At 38.7% G+C, this 17,203-nt stretch overlaps 1 protein-coding gene across 2 annotated transcripts in view; it reads left to right on the top strand.

Annotated features, from left to right (window-relative positions):
• PCYT1A (phosphate cytidylyltransferase 1, choline, alpha) overlaps positions 1 to 17,203 on the top strand; it is a 46,078-nt gene that overhangs the window by 21,786 nt on the left and 7,089 nt on the right. For both annotated transcript variants that reach the window (XM_032336453.1, XM_032336463.1), the window contains exons 3-6: positions 10,790 to 10,889; positions 14,569 to 14,685; positions 15,799 to 15,950; positions 16,500 to 16,578. In XM_032336453.1, coding sequence (XP_032192344.1) covers positions 10,790 to 10,889; positions 14,569 to 14,685; positions 15,799 to 15,950; positions 16,500 to 16,578 — 448 coding nt within the window. The remainder of the gene's footprint in view (positions 1 to 10,789; positions 10,890 to 14,568; positions 14,686 to 15,798; positions 15,951 to 16,499; positions 16,579 to 17,203) is intronic.

Here is a 17,203-nt window from a genome sequence, read left to right as displayed (position 1 = left end):
CATGATTCCAGGGTTCTGGGATTGAGCCCTGCATCGGGTTCTCTGCTCAACAGGGAGTCTGTTTCTCCCTTTCCCTCGCCCTATGTGCGCTCGCGCTCTCTTGCTCTCTCTCTCTCTCTCAAAGAAAGAAAGAAAGATCTTAAAAAAAAAAAAAAAAAGCTCACAGACAAATAGGGGAAATAGAAAATAGATAAGGTACTGAATGAGGAGCGCCTGGGTGGCTGGGTGGCTCAGTCAGTTAAGCATCTGACTCTAAATTTCAGCTCAGGTGATGATTATCAGGGTTGTGAGGTTGAGCTCCACACAGGCTCTGTGGTGAGCAGGGAGCCTGCTTAGAATTCTTTCTCCTTTTCCCTCATCCCCTCCCCTGCTTCCATACTCTCTCTCTTAAAACCAAAAAAAAAAAAAAAAAAAAAAAAGATACAAAATGGAAGAGCTAAATAGAAGAAAGAAGTACAATGGCTGCCTAGGGGAGCAACAGATAAACTTTGATCTCTAGAGGTGGGGACAGTGGTTTTGGAAAAGCCTCACTGAGGAGATTATTTCTGAGTTGAACTTTGAAGGATAAATAGGAATTCAAGAAACGGACAAGGGGCACCTGGGTGGCTCAGTTGGTTAAGTGTCTGACACTTGATCTCAGCTCAGGTCTTATCTCATGGTTATGAGTTCAAGCTTTATGTTGGGCTCCATGCTGGTCATAGAACCCACTGGGAAAAAAAAAAAATCAACTCCTGGGGCACCTGGGTGGCTCAGTGGGTTAAGCCTCTGCCTTCAGCTCAGGTCATGATCTCAGGGTCCTGAGATCCAGCCCCACATCGGGCTCTCTGCCCAGCAGGGAGTCTGCTTCCCTTCCTCTCTCTCTGCCTGCCTCCCTGCCTACTTGTGATCTCTGTCTGTCAAATAAATAAATAAAATCTTTAAAAAAAATAAAGTTTGGGATAAAAATCTGGAATAGATAAGGTAAGCAAGAAGCTGATTATGAAGAATCTTGTGTGCTATGCTTAGGATTTTGAACTTTATCCTGTGGATAATGTGATCAGATTTGTAGGTTAGAAGATCATTCTGATTGATTTGGAAAGGATTAGTTGAAACAGGGATTGACAGAAACCAAAAGACTGGTTGTGAGATGGTTGTAATGATCCAGGCTGGAGATAATGAGAACTTAAACTACAATTTTTAAAGGGTAAAATAGACAATCCTTGGACATCAGGATGTAAAGGATAAGAGGTGTTAAAGATGACTCCTAGATTTCAGTCCTAGGTAGATTGTATAGATGGGGTGCTTCTTACTTGAAGTAGAAATATAGAAAGATGAATTAGGAGAAAGATGATTTTAACTTAGTACAAGTTCAACTTAGAAGATCTAGGAGACATCCAAATAGTGATTAGATGCATGAACTCATTGTTTACCTTCACTGAAATGGCAGTAGGAGTCGTAGAATTATTGCTTTTCTTCTTCCTTCCTTCCTTCTCTCACCTCTCCTCCCTTTCCCCTTCCTCCTTTTTTCTTTTCTTTTGTTTGTTCCTTTCTTCCTCCTCCCTCCCTCCCTTCCTTCCTTCCCATCCCGAGGGCATGGACTCTTTTTGCTTTGTTCCTTATGCCTTCTTTCTCAGTATTCCTCTTGACTTCACAGCCTTTCCCATAGCATTATGGGGGGGGGGGGAATGGATCTCAGTAAGACCTGTTAACATTTGTGCAGCATGTTTGGGTAAAAGGGAAATGTTTCTCTGTGTCATTGGGAAAGTTTCTGCTAAAAAATATTTAAGAATCCTTGGAAGTAGAGTACTGGGAAGCCAATATCAAGTTCTAGTCATAATCTGATTTATTGCCATTCCTTTTTTTTTTTTTAAAGATTTATTTATTTATTTATTTGACAGAGATCACAAGTAGACAGACAGGCAGGCAGAGACAGAGGAGGAAACAGGCTCCCCACTGAGCATAGAGGCCGATGTGGGACTCTATCCTAGGACCCGGGGATCATGACCTAAGCTGAAGGCAGAGGCTTTAACCCAGTGAGCCACCCAGGCACCCCTCCATTCCTTATTCTTAAGGACACCAGAATCTCATCTCTTCCAGTGGAATTTTGAAGAATAGTGAGTTAATATATGTAGACATAATCAGGAAAAAGTTTCTATGAAAGCAATATTGTATTCAGAAAATCATTCATAATTTGGAGATGATTATTAATCGTTATAATAGTATTAGTTATAATTTGTATAGAATTAGAAACGATATGGCATCTAGAATCTAATCTCTTAGATTAATACAATTTAGTTAATTTTGTTGGCATAATGAAACCTGTGTGCCATAGAATGGGAGAGAAAATGAGCTCACGTTGATGATGACCTAAATTTGTTGAGTGCCACTATATGTGAAACATTGCGCTAGTTGCTTTACATATGCTCTTTTATTTAATCCTTGTAGCCACCTTGTGGGGCAGGTATTATATTCCATTTAAGAGAAAATGAAAGCTGTGATTTCACAGCTATTAAGTGATGGAGTTAAGATTTTTTTTTGAAAGATTTTATTTATTTATTATGTCACAAAGAGAGAGAGAGAGAGTCCACAAGCAAGGGGAACAGCAGGCTCCCCACTGAGCAAGGAGCCCGTTGTGGGACTCAGTCCCAGGACCCTGGGATCATGACCTGAGTTGAAGGCAGACATTTAACCTACTGAGCCACCCAGGCATGCCTGGAGTTGGGATTTAGATCTAAGGTTTTTTTCGAGTTCTAAATCCATGCCCTTTCACTTATGCTTCATGATCAGATAGTTGAATGACTTGAAAATAATATTCTGTAGGATTCCATTAAGGTTAAAATGAAGAAGGTGTGTTTTAGGAGAATAAAGGTAGAAATACTTAGTCCTACTTTTATAAGGCTTAGTTTCTAGAGACGCTATTTTTAGACAGATATTTTTAGAAATACTATTCATTCTAACTAGAAGCAATTCTGGAGAGAGAGATTTTGCTGATCTCTTGTAGTTGAAGAAATTTAGGTTTCATTTTCTATACTTAGGAAGAATTGAAACCCCAGCCAGGAGGGATACCTGCATTTTTTTATTTTTTTTTAAAGATTTGATTTATTTATTTGACAGAGAGAAATCACAAGTAGATGGAGAGGCAGGCAGAGAGAGAGAGAGAGGGAAGCGGGCTCCCTGCTGAGCAGAGAGCCCGATGCAGGACTCGATCCTAGGACCCTGAGATCATGACCTGAGCAGCGGCTTAACCCACTGAGCCACCCAGGTGCCCCAAGGGATACCTGCATTTGCTTTCTGCCTTGGTATGTACACAGTATACAGGGAAGATTGAAGAAACAGTTGTAAAAAGACACTTTTTTTTTTAAGATTTTATTTTATTTGTTTTAGAGAGAGAAAAAGAAGGAATGTGGCTATGCTTGAGTGGGGGGAGGGGCAAAGGGAGAGGGAGAAAGAGAATCCCAAGCAGAACTCTGTGCTGACCACAGAGCCTGACACAGGGCTTGATCCCAGGACCCTGAAATCATAACCTGAGCCGAAATCAAGAGTTGGACACTTAATTGACAGCCACCCAGGTGCCTTGAAATATAGGATACTTTAATGTATCTTTTTAAATTGAGATTAAATTAATATAACATAAAATTCACTGTTTAAACCATTATAAAATGTGCAATTCAGGGGTTTTTTAGTGTATTCACAATGTTATGCAACCATCATCACTATCTCATTCCAGAACATTTTCATCACCACAAATAGAAGCCCCATATCTATTAGCAGTCACCTCCCCATCCCCTCAGCCTATTCCCTGGCAAGCACTAATCTACTTTTCTCTAGGTCTTTGTCTATTTTGGACATTTCATATAAATGGAATCTTAAAGTATGTGGACTTTTTTATCTGACTTCTTATATTTAACATTGTTTTCAAGGTCCATCCAGGTGGTAGCATGTATTAATACTGCACTCCTTTTTATAATACACATAGACATACCATTTTGTTTATCCATTCATCAGTTGATGCACATTTAGATTGTTTCCACTTTTTGGCTATTGTAAATAATGCTTTCATGAACATTATTCATATATAGGTGTGTGTGTGTGTGTGTGTGTGTGTGTGTGTGTGTGTGTGTTCAGGGGCACCTGGCTGGTCCAGTCAGTCTCCCAGGACTGTGCAATTTTTGATCTTGAGGTCCTGAATTCAAGCCCTATGTTGGGCGTAGACCCTACTTAAAAAAATAATAATAAAATAAAATCTTTGTTTTCATCCTTTTGGTTATATACCCAGGAATGTAATTTCTGGATCATATGGTATTCTGTGTTTAACATTTTGAAGAACTGTTTTCCAGAGTTGGGCACCAGTTTATATTCACAGCAGCCATGTGTGAAGGTTCCGGTTTCTCCACATTCTTGCCATCACTGTTATTGCCAGTGTTTTTGCTCATAGCCATCCTAGTGGGTGTGAAGTGGTATCATTGTGGTTTTCATTTGCATTTCCATGATGACTAACATTGTTGAGCATCTTTCCATGGGTTTTTTGGGCATTAGTATATCTTCTTTGGAGAAATGTCTAGATCCTTTTGCCTTTTCTTCACTTCCCACTTCTGCCTCCCTTCCATTTTCAATGGCCTAACCATAGATTTTTCAGTTTCTCTTCCTAGACCTGTTAACTTGACCTTCTCTAGGTTAATGTTTCTAGCTTGATCTGGGCTTAGTAAAGTGCTCAATAGTTCCATTAGTCATTTGCTGATCCTCTGGTACATTTCCCACAATAGCTATTCCACATATTTTCTACCTTCCTCAAGCTTTCAGTCTCATTCCAACCTCCCTATTTTTTAAAGGACATTTCGTGTCCTTCTTACTATACCAGTTGAGGACATCAGATATAAATTTGTGTGTCTTTCCTCTTTACATATAACATTGTCCTTTTATCACCTTCCTTTCTGCTTTTGGAAGAGGATGAAAGTTCTTATTTCTAAAGCTAGTGCTTTCCCCCCTGCTTTCCTTTGAAGCCATTCTCTACCATTTCTCTAGACTCTTCTGTTTTTCCTTCTCCAGTATTTTCAGTCTCTGGCTTCTTTTCCTCTGTCTTGGATATGTACAGATGTCCTTAACTTAAAAAAAAGTCACTTGATCTGTCTCCTCTAGGTACCTTTCATTTTTTCTCATTCCTTTTACAGATACACATATCTAATGAGAGATTATTACTACTTTTTTCCTTTTCTTCCAGTTTTCTTAAAGGCACTGGTGTTCTTTTATTAATATATTCTAGAAGGTCTCTAATAGTCATTTGAATCACCAAATTCAAAGACTTATCTCAGTTCTCATTTTCTTTGATCTCAATTCCTTTTTTAAAAAATATGCCCATTCCTGCTACTATACTACTGGTACTACAGTCTTATTTTCAGTTCAAAAATTCATTGTAAATGCCTCTTTTTTCTTGTGACAATATTTTTTCTTTTTACCATATTCTACCCATTCCTCCTTTATAAAGTCTGCCACCCTTTCTACTCCCACTGCAACATTAATGGAAAAATCTGTAAGTCTATTTTCTTTTCCATATAATAACCTCTGAACTGGTCTCTTTCTTTCTTTATTTTATTTTTTTTTGTTAAAAAATTTTTATTTAGGGGCGCCTGGGTGGCTCAGTGGGTTGGGCCTCTGCCTTTGGCTCAGGTCATGATCTCAGGGTCCTGGGATCGATCCAGTTTTAGTATATGTGCTGCCGAAGCGAGCACGGTCCTGGGATCGAGTCCCGTATCGAGCTCTCTGCTTAGCGGGGAGCCTGCTTTCTCCCCTCTCTCTCTGCCTGCCTCTCTGCCTACTTGTGATCTCTGTCAAATAAATAAATAAAATCTTTTAAAAAAATTTTTATTTATTTGACAGAGATCACAAGTAGGCAGAGAGGCAGGCAGAGAGAGAGGAAGGGAAGCAGGCTCCCTGCTGAGCAGAGAGCTCGATGCAGGGCTCAATCCCAGGACCCTGGGATCATGACCTAAGCTGAAGGCAGAGGCTTTAACCCACTGAGCCACCCAGGCACCTCTGAACTGGTCTCTTTCTAAGTATGCAAGATAACCAGTGGTGTCCTAGTAAACTGGCTCACTGCAGGGGAAAAAACCCTCTGATAGGTAGCATTTGCTGATTTCTGTGGCTGAGATCAGATTACCAATGATTTAATAACTGGCCCACAAAATTCCCGAATATTTAACAACCAACTCCAGTACACCACTGGTAATAACTTTAAGAGACACAGTAAAGCTTGTCTTTGATCAATATGTACTATTGTTAATAAACACTTTTTTTCTATTTGTTTTATAGATTTTACCTGTTTTTATATATAAATATATATAAACTATTGATATAATTCATATACAATTATAATGCACATACCCATTTAAAGTGTGCAAGGAATAGTTTTTAGAATATTCAGAGTGGACAACCATCATATAATCTATTTTAGAACATTTCTGTCACCCCAGAGAGAAGCCTAGTACCCATTAGCAGTCACTCTCCCTTTCGCCCTAATCCTCCAAGCCCTGTATAACCACTAATTTACTTTCTGTGTAAATTTTTTTATTCTGGACATTATATATAAATGGAATCATACAATAAGTGGTCTTTTGTGGCGAGCTTCTTTCACTTAGCATAATGTTTTCAAGATTTCAGGATTCCTATTGTAGCGTGTATCAGTACTACATTCCTTTATATGCCCAAATGTCCTTTGTTGCTTGAGGTATAACTTACATACAGTAGAGTGCACAAACCTTAAGTGTACAGCTCAATATGTTTTTACATATATATATATATATGCAGATTATACACACACACACACACACACACACACACACACGTAATCACCAGTATTCCCAGAAGACTCTCACATCCCTGTTTGTCAGTATCCACTTTATCTAAATTTCCTCCTTTTCCTGTGGCTTCCTAGTCATTATAGATTAGCTTCGCCTGTTTTTGAACTTTATATAGATAGAATCATAAATTGTATATTATTTTGTGAATAACATATGCTTTTTTTTTTTTAAAGATTTTACTTATTTATTTGAGAGACAGAGATCACAAGTAGGCAGAGAGACAGGCAGAGAGAGGAAGAAGCAGGCTCCCCACTGAGCAGAGAGCCCGATGCGAGGCTCCATCCCAGGACTCTGGGATCATGACCTGAGCTGAAGGCAGAGGCTTTAACCCACTGAGCCACCCAGGTGCCCCAGCATATGCTTTTAGAAACACAAACTACTGTTAAGCAACTCTTTGAGTACTGACTTCTAGAGGATAAATTGTCTTCTTTAATCTGTAGAGAAATCTGTGTTAACTACAGAAAATTGTATATTTGGGTCATTGGTCTGTTCTTATCTCCTTTAAAAAATGTTCTTAAAAAGGATAGCACACATATGTACCCATGCCCCTAAAAATGAATGTTTATCTTTATAGCTTTAGCATACCTTTTTTTTTTTTTTTTGACACTGAGAGAGAGATCACAAATAGGCAGAGAGGAAGGCAGAGAGAGAGGGGGAAGCAGGCCCCCCACAGAGCAGAGAGCCTGATGCGGGGCTCCATCCCAGGACCCTGAGATGATGACCTGAGCTGAAGGCAGAGGCTTAACCCACTGAGCTACCCAGGCACCCCAGCTTTAGCATATCTTAAACTAAGCTAATTATAGAAATGATTTCTAAAAAGAAATTTTTTTTAAAGATTTATTTATGTACATTGTAGGGGGTATGTGCTATGGTGAGTGCTGTGAAGTGTATAAACCTGGAGATTCACAGACCTGTACCCCTGGGGATAAAAATATATTCTATGTTTATAAAAAGTAAAAAAAATTTTTAAAAGATTTATTTATTTTTAGAGAGAGAGAGAGCAAATATACAGTGGGGAGGGGCAGAGGAAGAGGAGGAGAGAGAATCTTAAGCAGGCTTCCTGCTTACAATCCTGAGATTATGACCTGAGCTGAAATCAAGAGTTGGACACCCAACCAACTGAGCCACCCAGGTGCCTCAAAAAGAAATGCATTTTAATTTTAAAACCTAGTCTTAAAGGATGCCACCTGGGTTTCTCAGTCAGTTGAGCATCCAACTCTTAGTTTCTCTTAGGTTATGATCTCATGGTGAACCCTGAGTCAGGCTCTATACCTAGGGTGGGAGTTTGCTTGAGGATTCTAGCCCTCTGCCTCTCTCTCTACTCATACTCTCTCTCAAATAAATAAAAATCTAAAACCTAATTGTTAAGGGCGCCTGGGTGGCTCAGTGGGTTAAGCCGCTGCCTTCGGCTCAGGTCATGATCTCAGGGTCCTGGGGTCGAGTCCCGCATCGGGCTCTCTGCTCAGCAGGGAGCCTGCTTCCCTCTCTCTCTCTCTCTGCCTGCCTCTCCATCTACTTGTGATTTCTCTCTGTCAAATAAATAAATAAAATCTTAAAAAAAAAAATTTATTAAAACCTAATTGTTAAAAGTCCATCCTTATCTGAAAACAAAACAAAACAGTGTCTTCCCAGTCCCTGGATTCAGCCCAATCATGATGTAATCTATTTAGAATTTAAAATTCTAAGCAAACATTACTATAGTCCAACAGATAAGGGAATGTTATAAACAACTGAATGCCAAAAAAAATTTGACAATTTAAATAAAATAGACATTCCTAAGAAGAGACAAATTATCAAGACTAACCCAAAATGAAACAGAAAATCTGAATGGACTTATCCCAAGTTAAAAAAAAAAAAAAAATTGAGGGACGCCTGGGTGTCTCAGTGGGTTGAGCCGCTGCCTTTGGCTCAGGTCATGATCCCGGGGTCATGGGATCGAGTCCCGCATCAGGCTCCTTGCTTGGCAGGGAACCTGCTTCTCTCGCTGCCTCTGCCTGCCTCTCTGCCTGCTTGTGTGTACTCGCTTGCTCTCTCTCTCTCTCTCTGGCAAATAAAATTTTTAAAAAATTGAATTAATTTTTTAAAATCTTCCCACAAAGACAAGACCAGTCCCAGCTGCTAGATTGATCAATTCTTCCAAATATTTAAGGAAGAAATAGTTTTCTATTCTGAACAGTTTCAGAAAATAGAGAATACTTTCTATCCCATTTTATGAAACCAAACATCAAACCCAGGGGAGAAAAAAGCACAAAAAAAAGAAACCATAGTTAAAATTTTTTCATGAAAAGATGCAAAAATCCTTAACAATATATTAACAAATCTAGGAACATATAAAAAGATTTATATAGCATGACCAAGGGGGATTTCACTCTGGAATGCAAGGTTGGTTTGACCTCCTAAAATCAATTAATCTAATACACCATAAGTAACATAAGACAAAACCAGAATTTGATTGTTTCAGTAATGCAGAAAAAGCATGTGACAAAATCCAACATCTATTTATTATAAAAACTCTTAACAAATTGCAAAAAGGAGGGCAATTCCTCAGTTGATAAATGGCATCCACAAAAAAACCTACAGTTAACATAATGTTTAATGGTAAAAGACTGCATACTTCACCCCTAAGATATTTGTCCTTGTTACTTCTGTTCACCATTATGCTAGAGATTCCACCTAAGGCAATAAGGGATAATAAAAAGGAAATTAAAGGCATCCAGATTGGAAAGAAGTAGAACATCTTTAGTCATAGATGACATGATCTCATATGTAGAAAATCCTAAGGAATCTACCAAAGTGCTTCAACTAATAATTGAGTTTAGCAAAGTCACAGGGCCACAATCAATATACAAAAATCATCTGAAATTATACACACAGACACATTTGCATTTATAAATTAATTTGTATTTTTATATACTAGCAAGGAACCATCCAAAAATAAAGTTAAGAAAAACAATTACCTTCACAATAGCAACAAATAGAATAAAATACTTAAGAGTGTTAACAAAAACTCTTAAGTAAGACTTTCCTCTGTAGAGGAAAGAGCATTCCTGCATTCTTATTTCAGCTTTGCCTCTGAGTAGTTGCATATAATTCATATAATTTCTTTGAACCTTGTTTTCCTCATCTTTAAATTGAGAATTATTGTACTTCTTGCCTCAGAGGGCTGTTATCAGCATTAGAACATACTTACAGTGTAAAGCATTACACAGTGATAATCACAATTGATAAAGCATACAGGAGCTATTTGCCTCGCCAGTCCCCTAGTTGAAGTCCCCTAGTTGAAAATGTGCTTAAGAACTTTGGCAGTTTCATCACATAGAACAGGGTCGTGTGTTCTGCCAGACAGCGGAGGAGCCGTTATTTAGGACCCAGTTAGTTGGGACTGTGCCTAGTTTCCCAGCTACCTCGCTCAATATTACCCTGAAATCACCCGTAAGACATTTATCTTTCATATCATGATTTACTGATTTACCCATTTGGTAAAAGGTTGCAACTTTTGGGACGCCTGGGTGGCTCTGTTGAGCGGCTGCCTTTGGCTCAGGTCATGGTCCCGGCGCCCTGGTATGGAGTCCCACTTCGGGCTCCTTGCTCAGCGGGGAGCCTGCTTCTCTCTCTGTCTCTGTCTGCCACTCTGCGTGTGCTCACTCTTGTGCCCTCTCTCTCTTTCTCTGACAAATAAATAAAAAAATTTATATTCATTCATTCATTTCTCTGACGAATAAATAAAAAAATTTATATTCATTCATTCATTCTCTGATGAATAAATTAAAAAAAAAAAAGGTTGCAACTTTCGCTTGCCATTTTGAAATGCCTTTTTTTTCTTTTGTTACATGATTTAGGAGGAATTTAATCACCAGTATATTGAATAACTGGTTGTTCTTTAAAGCTGCCATTTTGGGGGTATTTCAGTCCGTACCATCGAACTTAACTTTGTTTTCCTTCACTTTCCACTTAAGGGCTTACAGCAGCCAGCTCCTTTTTCTGATGAAATTGAGGTCGACTTTAGTAAGCCCTATGTCAGGGTAACTATGGAAGAAGCCAGCAGAGGAACTCCTTGTAAGTAAATGCTTAATTATATTGTTATTTTACTCTTGTTTTTAACTCTTACTACTCCCCTTGAGGAATAAGCAGGCCAATGGGGTAGGGCAAAATGACAACAAAATGGTGTAGTAGCAGCAGGTCAAATTTCAAAATGCCATCAAACAGTTCAAGGATCACATTCAGATGTGATAGTAGACCTGTTGAAGGCAAGATATTTTCATTTCATTTCATTTTTTCTGATAACACATTCAGAATGTGGTACCTCACTCAGATCTGATCACATTAGCTATATTACTCAGCTTATTGCTAATCTGTTCACAAACCACCTGTGGTACATAAAATGTTTGTGTGTGCATGTGTACTATTCCCAAGTTTTGAAGCTTATAATTAACAAGCACCAACTAATTTAATTTTTAACAATTTTAGAATAGAATTTTATAAATCATTTTTTTCAGATTATCTACTTTATCATCTCTTCATTGTATACATGAAGAAATTGAAGTCTACAGAAACTAAGAAGTGAAAGTTCTCCTAGAGTAAAACAAATAATTAGTGATAAAACTGAAACTAAGGCCTAAGTTGTTCCATCTTTGTGTTCTTTTCACCCTGGAGTGATGCTGCTCTTTGTAGACATTAGTTTTAAATAATAGAAGGTTATTGGCAATCTGATTGCATTTTAGGTGGAAAAAAGAATCACAAATTAGCCTATAAAGTTTGCAGGTCTGATTTGGTCTCTAGTTGTTCTCCTATATCATATTCCATCTGTTCAGTCTTATATGAAATAACCATGTGACTATTTATGCCAGTATTGGACAAGGAGTAAACCAGTAAAGAATCTACACATGCCACAGTTAATGAATTTTAAACCAATAACTAGTACAAGGGGGCATCCTTCCCCACCACATACCATGTTTTCACTAGGGAGGTTAAGGGAATACAAGAAAGAAGTTGGTATAATCTAGGAGAAAACTCACTACCCAGAGGAAAAACAAATATGGCTGAAGGGACGAAAAGCTTATTTCTTTTGGAAGATGAAAGAAAAAAGTCAGCAGTATGTTTTCTAGGAGAAAGGGGGAAAAAAGGCAAAGTTTGAAGGGCAGTGGAATGTGTCAGGACAGAAGTTTCGGTGATAGGTATTTGAGAGGATCTATCAAAAGATGGATATATCAAAAATATATAAAAAAATTGAAACACAGGTCAGTTCTGCCTAAGGAGAACATGTATTTATTTAGCCAACAGTGATGCAAGGACTATGATTTATAATACAAATCGGACCATTTTGAAAGTGAAAGGGGGTTGCTCTTAATAATATGCTGAGACAACATATGAATCAGGATGTGGTCATCCTGGCCAGTAGACACTTGGTAAAAGAATGAATAACTTGTGCTTTGTTCCTGCATTTTCTCATTCAACGGTGGTCTCTTCTGGCCATTTGGTTACTGTATTAGTCTGGGTTTGCCAAAGACTTGGGGGTAAGTCGTGGGGAATTGAGAGTTTAGGAAGCTGGGGTAACACTGAAGAGGGTAAGGAGCACATCTGGAGTTTGGTCTGAGAAAGGGTTCGGTGGTGACTTGGCTTGATAACCAGATGATTAACCCTGGCAAACGGCCAGTTGATCAACAGCATTCCTTACTCTTTCCACCATCCTGGAAATGTGTTTATGGAGCTAAATCCCCCTCATCTTGCTTTGCCCAGCTGTATGCTAATGTCAAAGAAACAACAAATATTCTTAATTTTTGTATTCTATGTTTTGTTAGTTACTTCATGGTTATGATTTCTAGGATGTAGAAGACATTATGCTCCTCAGATTATGTTTTATTTTGCTTTGTTTTATGGATGAAGAAACTGAGTCTTAAAAAGGTTAAGATAACAGAGGAGGGAGGCTGGTAGTTAAGTTGGAGCTCTAATTTTTCTGACTCTTAAATCTATTATATTGTTTGTTTTTCATTGTATTGGCATATCTATTTTATTTAAAAATTTTATTTCTTGTATTATAAAATCAGTACATTTCCATGGCCTAACATTCATAAAGTACAGGGCACAGAATGAAATGTCTTCCTATTACCACTATCTCACAGCCACCCAGTATCCCTCCCTCCCACCTTTTTAGTGGGTGTATCATGGTACATTCAGTCCTTCCATTGAAATTTAGGCTGGTTCCAAACTTATTATTACAAACTATGCTGCATTGAGTAACATACATATTTACAAATCTATCTGTGAAATAAATTTCTAGAATTGGAATAGCTGGGCCATTGTAGGAGATAAGAAAACATCTGATGACTATTTTTTTCCAGGAAAAAAAAGCATAAAAGCATTTATTTGTCTTTTAATAGATATTGTCTAGTTGCCTTTTTAAAAAATTTTATTTATTTGAGAGAGCATGCATATACTGTGCACATGCACAAGTAGGGCAAGGGAGAAGCAGACTCCTGCTGAGGCACCCCTCTAATTGCCCTTAAAATTTTTGTACCAATTTATATTTCTATCACCAGTATATAATTTCTCAGTTTAAAAGCTACTTATTTATGGATAAAGCTATCTTGAAAGAAATGTCCACAAACCTGAGAACCAGTTTTCTCCTCTTTGTTTCATTGTCCTCAAGGAGGGAGATGAGTCTTACCCCTCCCTTTGGTATGGTATATCTGATGAGTTTCCCCTTCTTTCCCAGAATGATAGAGCTGTTCCTAATGTTATTTTCTGCTTCTATAGTTAAATACTCTTCTTTTTTTCACATATGGGAATATGTTCCTAGGACTTGTTTATTATTTGAAGCATAAGGAACTGGTAATGTCAATTCCATTCTCAGTGTGTGTGGTATTAGTCTTGTACCTCCAAGAAGTCATTTCTTGGCTTTTCTTTCATAGTCCACTACTACTAATAAATTGACAGTCTGGTCTCTGTTATTCTCACTAATGGAGAAAAAAGGAAAAGTACTAATATGAAGTCCTGTAGGATTTATATTTGACTTTCAAATACTTTATTGCCCTCTACTGAGAAAGTATAATATCATGCTTGCTGTCAGGGAGAAATACTTGAAGGAATCCCATCTGTTATCACAGAGTGGGTATTGAGGGTGACTGGGACTGAGAAGCAATAAATTGGTAACTGATACTTACCTTCACCCCTTTCACCTTCTTTGTCTCACCCCTGTGGATCACTTCTTACTCACTGAGCAATTGGAGGGAGGTTTATTTTCAAAGCAAAGCTTAGTTATTAGTAATCAAACAGCCTGAAAATGAGAGAGCAAGCAAGAGAATATAAGTGGCAGAGGGAGAGAGAGAAGCAAGCTCCCCGCTGGGCAGAGCCTGATTCGGGGCTCAATCCTAGGACCCTAAGATCATGACCTGAGCAGAAGACAGACACTTAACTGACTGAGCCACCCAGCCACCCCTTCCCATTTACTTCTAAAATAACTTCAAGAAAAAGCAATCATGAAATCCAGTTCCATGAGCAGTTTGATGAAATCAGACTAACAGAGTCAATGGATGTGATGTCAAAAGTGTCTTGGGAGCCAAAGAAGTCTGTGATATTATTCCTCATAACCCCAACCTACCCTTCCATTAGAGTGAATATCCAGAGAGCACCTTGAGAGAGGGATATGAAAAGATGGAACACAGTGTCATTTCCATTCGTCAAATATGAGGTATTGAATCAGTGTGTTTTTGTGATAAATTCTTTCCTTTGGATTTAGGTGATCGGCCTGTGAGAGTTTATGCTGATGGAATATTTGACTTATTTCACTGTGGTCATGCTCGGGCTCTGATGCAAGCAAAGAACCTTTTCCCTAATACATACCTCATTGTGGGAGGTAAGAAAACATCTGATGACTTTAGGTGCTTTCCAGAAAAAAAAAAAAAAATTATAGTAGCCTTTTCTCCTATTGTAACATGAATAATGGCTCTTGTTTTTGTTTTTATTTATTTTTATTTTTTTAAAGATTATTTATTTATTTATTTGACAGAAAGAAAGGTCACGAATAGGCAGAGAGGCAGGCAGAGGGAGAGGGGGAAGCCGGCTCTCTGCTGAGCAGGGAGTCCAATGCAGGGCTTGATTCCAAGACCATAAGATCATGATCTGAGCCAAAGGCAGAGGCTTAACCCACTGAGCCACCCAGGGGCCCCTTGTTTTGGTTTTTAAATGAGAGATATGGAACAGCCTCTCTAAAACTTGAAGTATATGAATTATATAAACCTGGTGAGAGAAGCTCCAAGCACTCTGACCTGAGAGGTCCAGTTTTTATCTCTGTTTTTAGCTGAGTTTCTGCAGTTTTGGGAGCAACAGTGACCCCTATTGCCTACTTAAGAACAGCATTTATTCTAGATTTCAGTTTGTCTTTTTTTTTTTTTTATAAGATTTTATTTATTTATTTGAGAGAGAGGTGGGTGGGAGGTGGGTAAGCAGTGAGGGAGGGAGAAGGACAAGTAGCCTGTGCTACGCATGGAGCCTGACACAGGGCTTGATCCCAGAACCCTGAGACCATGACCTAAGCTGAAACCAAGCATCAAATGCTCAGCTGACTGAGCCACGCAGGCAGCCCTGTTTATCATTTTGAATCAACTGAAGTGCACAAGTCTGTTAAGCAAATGTTATTTGGTCTAATATAGTCTTATGAAAATACATGAAAACATTTTTTAAAACTTAGTGATGCAGAAATTCACAGGAGGTTAATTTCAAAGCCAAAGATTTTAGGCCCTTGTTTTATCTTCTCTCCAAAGTGTGAACATACTTTTTGTGAGTACTTGGTCCTGAAGGTGTATCTTGGATTAGGAAAAGTATTGTTACTCAGATTGAGCTGGACCCAGGAAATTCTTTTCTGGTGGAAAGATTGGTTACAGTCATAGGAAATGGGAGAGGTTGGTGACTGAGGAATGGTTAAGCAAAGAGGACTTGGACTTACAACTCTGTGGTGTGGTGAACTCAGTTTGCAGTGATGAGCTTACGCACAACTTCAAAGGCTTCACGGTGATGAATGAAAATGAGCGCTATGATGCAGTGCAGCACTGCCGCTATGTGGATGAGGTGGTGAGGAATGCCCCCTGGACCTTGACACCAGAGTTCCTGGCAGAACACCGGGTAAGAAACTGAACACACGTCCCCATCCCTTGTTCTGGAATTCCCTCAACTCTCAAGACTTCTGGGATTTGGGGGTAGTTTTCCACTAGCCATTTTTTACTTCTGTGCTCTATGTAAATTTCACACAGAGGAGATGACTGTGCTATTACTACTAATAATGATCATCCCTGATATTTATATGGCGTTTGGTGGTTTATAAGCACTTCTATATCCATTATATTTCAGTTGCTCCCCAAAACAGTCTTACTGGGTAGCTATTCTTTCTACTTTACATATGAGAATAGAGCCAGAGAGACCAAATAACCTGGAAAATAACTTCATATTTATGAGTGATAAATAGATAAAAAAAAAATTAAATTGTGTGGCTTATGAATGAATCACAGAATTTATGAAGCAAGGCAAAGAGAGGTAAAGAAAAAAAGTTTACTTGAGGCCTGGCCTCTCCTTGTCCTTTATTCTGAATCTGGGAGAGTATTTTCTGGGGGAATATTTACTGGTTCTTTCTGATGTAATTGATCCTCAGTTTTAAATGATGTTTCCTTATTTCAGATTGATTTTGTAGCCCATGATGACATCCCTTATTCTTCTGCTGGGAGCGATGATGTTTATAAGCACATCAAGGAAGCAGGTAAGTAAGCTGATCTACATCCTCACTTTATGATGTCTCAGGCAGCAACAGAGAATCAATGACATTGCCGCGTTGCAAAGGAAAATTTATGCACTTAGAAATTCAATATCTACTTTCAATCACACTTCAGATAAGAGCTTTAGGTGAGCATAGCACTGATATCCATCAATTTGCGGTCTAAGCATCTACTTTTTTTTTTTTTTTTTTAAGATTTTGTTTGTTTGGGGCACCTGGGTGGCTCAGTGGGTTAAAGCCTCTGCCTTCAGCTCAGGTCATGATCCCAGGGTCCTGGGATAGAGCCCCACGTCAGGCTCTTCGCTCAGTGGGGAGCCTGCTTCCTCCTCTCTCTGCCTGCCTCTCTGCCTGCTTGTCATCTCTGTCTGTCAAAAAAATAAATAAAATATTTAAAAAAAAAAAAAACTTAAAAAAAACATATTTTGTTTGTTTGTCCGAGAGAGAGAGAAAAAGAGAGAGCACAAGCAGGGGGAGCAGCTAGCAGAGGGAAAAGTAGGCTCCTCGCTGAGCAAGGAGCCCAATGTGGGACTCGATCCCAGGATGCTAGGATCATGACCTGAGCCAAAAAAAGAGGCTTAACAGACTGAGCCACCCAGGCATCCCTAAGCAT

The sequence above is a fragment of the Mustela erminea genome, chromosome 1 (assembly GCF_009829155.1).
Source record: "Mustela erminea isolate mMusErm1 chromosome 1, mMusErm1.Pri, whole genome shotgun sequence".
Lineage (NCBI taxonomy): Eukaryota > Metazoa > Chordata > Mammalia > Carnivora > Mustelidae > Mustela > Mustela erminea.
The sequence above is the reverse complement of the archived record's forward strand: the minus strand, read 5'-3'. Positions and strand labels throughout refer to the sequence as shown.